Genomic DNA, 6,402 nt, shown 5'->3' with positions numbered 1-6,402 from the left:
TCAGTTTTGATAGGTCTTCAATCCATTCTGTCTTTTGAGAAAGGTATCCAAAGGAGACTCTGTGGAATTGTTATACAGGCAGCTTGCATCCATGTGTAAACCTGAAGTCACAAGACTGGCAAACGTGATCTGAATTTCGAGAAACTTTGATTCAAAAATGTTACTGGAACTCCTTGATTTCTCACTGAATTGTTAGACATCCTTTGGTTTACAGTAGTGCTGGCATTCTATTTTATAGCAAATACTGTATTATTTTTCTGAAAGAGATTCACAAGTAGCTGGTTCTCTAGTTTTACTGCATACTAGGGAATTGAACCTTTTTGATTAACGTGCAGTCTCCTAAGTACTTTACTGGTGCTGTAAAGATACTTCCTTCCTATGTAATTGTTGGGAAGTAGTTATGACACCAGAAAGATATATTTTGATTATATCTATGTAGAATGTAGGCGTTGGATTCTGAAGTTTAGATTCTAACATGTCTCTTCATATTGACTGTTAATGTCCTGATCTTACTGGGATTGTGCTCTTGTATTACACACTTTGGACAGATCAAATGCAGTTTTCATTTTTTCTGGAACACACACCTCCAGCACTTTGACTAAAATTTTCATTGGAACTCATTATAAGGAGTTGAACTTCCTGAAGGAAACTTTGAATTTGTTTAGCTTACTGCACAGCAGCTGAAATGGGGACTCTAAAGCAGTGGTTTCCATGCTTCTCAGGCCATTGGATTTTTCTTGGTACCTCCTGAACCATTGGACCTAAGATGGCAGTAATGGGGCAGTGTTTTCTTGTGCATAGCATTGTCTCTTGACTCCAAGCTACCCAAAACATCTTTTTGAAGACTAAACTCATAAGTACTGTTTTGCTGGTGGAAAATGTTATTTATCTTGTAATGCATCTGAGAACATACGTGCTTCATGGTCTGCAAGATTTGCAGTAGTCTCAACATATAATGTTTCTAGTTACTGTGTCTGGAATGTTTACGATACTGAAATACTTAAGAAAATTCTGATCATTCAGGACATGGAAATTAGTAATGTTAAATAGCTTGGCACCTGGCATCAATTTTTTTTTTATGTTGCGATTCTCTGGGTATTATGAGGAACTACTTGAATTGATTTTGTAATGTTGGGATTAAAAGTAAATCCACAAAAAAGGCATCTTTAAATACTAAAACTGATTTAGCTGTGAGTATCCTCTGTCTGCAATACCATGCTGGAAATGACTAAACAGTTACCAAAAGGGTTCTAGCACCCTTTTTGCTTTAGTTTTTCTGAGGTTATATTTCAATTTTATACTTAAGACAGGACTAGTTTTCAATCTGTGCTATTAGTACAGTCCAATGATACAAAATGCAACATGGCATTTCGCTGGTACTTAAATTTATGGGAGTAGATGTATTGGTTCTAAATTAGGACAAAATTTTTCAGCATTTCTATATGCTTTAGAGTGAGAGCTCAAAAAGTGCATGGGAGATATGCCAGTCTTCAGACTATAATATGTGTTTATCCTATTTCTTAAAACTGACATGGTTTGTGTTTGTTTCCTTTTTAGTATTATGGCACCTGCGTGTAGACCTTGTAAGTGAAGTCTAATGTTGCTGTTCTTACATTTTTGTGTTTGTTTTTGTTTTTTTTCCCTAGGGTTTGAAATCTAGGAGAATGGCAGACATAGACAAGTAAGTAAAATCTGTAGGTTACTGAGGCTGTGGCTGTGTCCTATGCTGTACTTCAGATGGCTGTGGTCTCCGGGTGCATGGTAGACAGGGTCTAGGTAGTGGTCTTGGCGCTGCGGCAAGATGTGAGGTTTGTAGCATGTGGGGGAAAAGCTAGAGTTGCTAATGCCAAATGGGTTTGGGATCTTAATTGTAAGTAAATCTAAAAGCAGGACAAGGCACCAGTCAACTTACTCTGTTAGCTGGAATTCTGGAGGGAAAAAAATGATAGTACTGCCCATTACTGTTATTTCACACTATGTAGTTTTTTTCCTATGCTTTGAATGCTCATATTTTGTGGCATTCAAAGTATAGCTTAGGTGAACCTACCCTCAGTTCTCAAGGCCTGCACATGTTAAGAGGATGTTAGAGCAGAAGGAGGCTTTGACTTGTTGATATGAACAGGAGCTGAAGGAATTCTTTTGTAAAAAGAAATCTTCAGAATTCTGGAAAGCTGCTAGTTCTTTAAACTATTCTGAGATGGTTGAGTGCGAAACTTGAATCCATGAAGACAAATTTGGCTTTGGCTATTAAGATTTCTAGTTTGTCATAGATCCAAACTGATGCAACAGTTTGCTTCTACCCGCATGTTCTCTAATTTGAGCTCTTTAAGCTCATTATAGTATCTTATAAAATTAACTTCTTGATCCTGTTGTTGAATATTCCTAATAGCAAAGAACAGTCTGAACTTGATCAACAGGATATGGAAGATGTTGAAGAAGTAGAAGAAGAAGAAACTGGTGAAGATGCCAACAGCAAAGGTAACGTTGAAAACAAGGGTTTTTAAGCAGCTGCATACGTGCTTTCTAATTAATATGTTGAAGGGATTTTACTGCTTAAAATAATAGGAAATGGTAAAACATAACTACTGATGCACAACTGTAGTTAAATTCTAAAGCCAGGACTTTTTTTTTCCCAGTTGTGTGTTTTGTTGTTTTTTTTGTTGTTGTCTGCAGTCACTCATTTTAGTCATGGTTAGTACCATTTCAGGCAGCACTGGCCACCTGTAAGGATATATAATTGGAAAATAAAGGATTATTGTGGATATGTGACTAGATTCTTTCAAAACTAACAACAGTTAAAAGCTTTCTCAAATGTGAAGCTTTGGATACAAAAAGATCAAATGCATATATATATGTGTATCTCTTATTTTTTGATCAGTTGCTCAGTAATTTGTTGCTGAGTTGTTTGATTGTGAACAGAACAAAAATCATGCTTAGTATTACCACTCTTAAAATCAATACATCCTTTTTTTCCCTTCAACAGCAAACCTGAACATGTGTCATAGTACTTGTTTTGTCTGTGCTGAACAGTCTTACTCCTGCTTTGTAGTTAAAGACTGGGGACAGAGATAGAATCTGAAGAGCAAGTAGCCGAAAGAGAAATAACTAATAATCTCTGCAGTAAAATGATTTGGACTGCTGATAGTGCCACATTATGTGATAGCTTGAAAGAATAATAACACTAAAGAAAAGTATGATAATTTTGCTCAAGATGATGTTAGAGGCTTTGCTATATCTATTGAAAAAAAGTGTTTTCAAAAGTGGGTTGCAAAATTCTGGGGAACACCCTGGTCAGCTGAAGAACAGACTGCAATAATTCCGTGGTAAGTATTCAGGTGTCTCAAGGGAACCTAGAGGTGAATAATGTGTATTTGTAGTGATTAATCCCAGCTATTGTAGGTAAAGATCTGAGGGGAAATTACACTATAGGAATCTTGGAGGGAAATTGGATTTTATAAATCAGAAACATATTTCAGTAGTAGGGGAACTTGATACACAGTGTTAAGCAGTTCTTTTTCATCTGTAATTCTTGCTTGTCTAGTTTTGTAGTATTTCTTTCACGCATAATTTTTCCTTAGGTTTTACTAATTTACTTTTTTAAATCCAGATAATTCCATTTTTATGTCAAAGGTCCTTCTGCGGACATTAAGTACAGTACTCATGTTTTTAGGAAAAAGCTCTTTGGAGAAATAGTGTTCATGGGTCCAAGAACTTGAAAAGCAGAATCATGTGGTTGAATTTTGGTTTGAGGGGATGTGGCTGTTGGCATTGGCATACCATGTTTGTGATATGTATACTGATTTGCTGTTAAAGAATAACTGGTAACATACTCAAAAGGCACAATTGGGTAGGCTTTCAAGTGTATAGGAAAGCGTAATGAATAGTAAGAACAGAGAAAACTAGATACCTTGACAAGACAAGTAGTGTCGGCTAATGTGAGGTAGTACCTTTAAGAAGTAATTACAGCTGCTACTGCTAAGATAAACTAATTGCAATCATTATGGAGAAACAAGACTGCTTTTTTGGATGTTACTTGAAACATAACTTTTCAGCATATAATTTCAGTGCTAGGACATAAAAGTGGAAGAGAATATTCACATGTGGTTACTGTAGTGAAGGGCATAGAAACGAAAAGTGGTATGCTGTTTCCAAACGCCTTGTGTATCAGAAAGGATTCAAAAGCTTGACTCTAACTTGAAGGTGTCTGTCAGAAGAATGCCATATAAACCTAGTATCTTACAAGGAATGCAAAGTACTTGTTTGCCTATCTGTTGATGCTGAGGATGGGGGAAGAAGGCAAAACAGTATGATAAAAACTGATCATAAATTCTTATTTAAAAATATGAAGTTGTGAAATTCATTTCTGCAAGTTGAGGTAGAGATTTTGAGCAGAAGTGAAAGGGTTGATGTTAATAAGGATAAAGAGAACACTTAGGCTAGCAGTTTGTGTGGTTTTTAAATGTACTTCTTTGTAGTTTGAAACAGGTTTCCCATTTGGACAAAGTGCTTTCTAAAGGTGATGTAGATGATAAACTTCAAGGACCTAGTGCTGATATTCTATAGTCAATAATGTGTCAGACTATTCTAATGAATAATTAATTATTTTGCAGGAAAAATTAGGTAAACATAGATTTGTAAAGAAGTTTTAAATTGAAGTCTGAAACTGTCTTGTTTCTTTCCATTTACCTAAAATGCAGTGAAAAATCCCAATTCCAGTTTTTATTCCCTTCTTAAAGTAAAAGCACAAATTCTTCTACCTTGCTTTTCCTTAATAAATTCAGAATAAAAGCAGTCAAGGCAAAACTGATGCTTTTAGAGGCCTCATATTAAAACCTTCCCTTTTAACATAAAAGCTCAGCTTGCTGAGTAGTGGCCATTTTAATCCAGGTGCTGTTTCCATGTCCAGAATAGGATGGATTTGATCCATGCTTCCAGAATGGAGAGATGTTTGAAATACTTCTTTGCCTGTTTTTTACAAGTGTGTATACAGTAAACATACTGCTCTCTTGTAGCGTTTAAGTAACTTTTCTTTCAAGATCAGTCCAAAAGATGCACTTTGCACTTACATAATTTTCTTTCTTAATTTAGCTCGGCAGTTGACTGTGCAGATGATGCAAAATCCTCAGATTCTTGCAGCCCTTCAGGAAAGACTTGATGGTCTGGTAGGAACATCTACAGGATATATAGAAAGGTACAGTATTTGTTCAGTATAAGCAGAGTGGTGAAAATGGTTCTTTTGCTTTCTGAACGGTATTGTCTGTAGCATTAGTAGTCATAAACCACTGTGCTTCTGAGATAGCAGGATAACTAATATAGTCTGTCCATAGTGCATGTCAGAATTTAAGAGTTTTTATTTGGGCTTTATGAAGAAAAGAATGCTAATATTTACAGTGGCTAACCTTGTCCCCTGCAGTTACAATATGGCACACTTTTAAAAAAGATACTTTCCTGCTACTTGGAATGTCTTTTGTAGCTTTGCCTTAATCGTGAAACATCAGTTATCTTAAGTATGGACAAATACTTGGAGACCTAGTGTCTAATACAATCACTTTTTGATTGGAGTGTAACCGGTAGCTCATAAAGTTAGGAGTGTTGTTACCAGTATGTCATGTGGTCTCCTTATGTATCAAAACTTGCAACAATCTCTTGCTAAAATTTTCTTTACTTGATCTGCATTAAAAGATAGAATTTTCTGGCTCTCTTATGTAATTTCTGATTGTGTATGAACATTTCACCGCATCCACAGGAATTGTAAAGCATACAGCTGTCTTGCTGTGATAGGGTCCTGCATTGCTATTGACTTGAACTGGGGCAGCTACTGAGTAACAGGCGCTACTGCTGCTGCTACTCCTACTCACACTACTTTCCTGTTATAGATGATAGCGTGGAAGAAAAGCCCATTTTACTGACAGCCTTCCCTAATAAATACTGGCCCAAGAAAGAACACGGAGTCAAAGGGTTCCCAGGTTCTTTCTCTTCTAGATACTGTACACTACAGGCTTTCTATACCCAATATTTTTCTTCTGTTTTTTGACAGATGTTAGTTAACCTCTACTAATCTTGCAGGTCCTTGATCTAAGAAGTGAACAAAAATGGCAACATTGATTTACATGACATTCTTCTAGTCAGCTGCTCTCTAAGATACTGTGCCACTTCTTCATCAATTCCAAGTACAGTAGTGCATTCTTTATCACACAAGCATTGCAACTTTGCCATTGTACCAGACACTTATAATAAGAAAATAACTGATATATGTGTGTAATTTGAGTCTGCACTTTCTCAACATATGCATGCTGACTTAACTGTGCTTTACAGGTGCCTCTTACATGTCCTCCCAAGTATTACTTTGAGCTTATTTATCTACAGAGTCTAGAAACTGAGATGGCACAAAAGTCAGCAGGA

General features: G+C 36.2%; 1 protein-coding gene across 3 annotated transcripts in view; it reads left to right on the top strand.

The window, feature by feature from the left end:
• Positions 1-1,650: 1,650 nt before the first annotated feature.
• Positions 1,651-6,402, top strand: part of NAP1L1 (nucleosome assembly protein 1-like 1) — a 16,606-nt gene continuing 11,854 nt past the window's right edge. For all 3 annotated transcript variants that reach the window (XM_009701256.1, XM_009701257.1, XM_009701255.1), the window contains exons 1-3: positions 1,651-1,681; positions 2,390-2,478; positions 5,089-5,191. In XM_009701256.1, the coding sequence (XP_009699558.1) occupies positions 1,665-1,681; positions 2,390-2,478; positions 5,089-5,191 (209 nt within the window). In that variant the 5' untranslated portion in view covers positions 1,651-1,664. The remainder of the gene's footprint in view (positions 1,682-2,389; positions 2,479-5,088; positions 5,192-6,402) is intronic.

The sequence above is a fragment of the Cariama cristata genome, unplaced genomic scaffold (assembly GCF_000690535.1).
Source record: "Cariama cristata isolate BGI_N322 unplaced genomic scaffold, ASM69053v1 scaffold18325, whole genome shotgun sequence".
In the NCBI taxonomy this organism is placed as follows: domain Eukaryota; kingdom Metazoa; phylum Chordata; class Aves; order Cariamiformes; family Cariamidae; genus Cariama; species Cariama cristata.
Note: the sequence above shows the minus strand (reverse complement) of the source record. Positions and strands in the feature narration are given on the sequence as shown.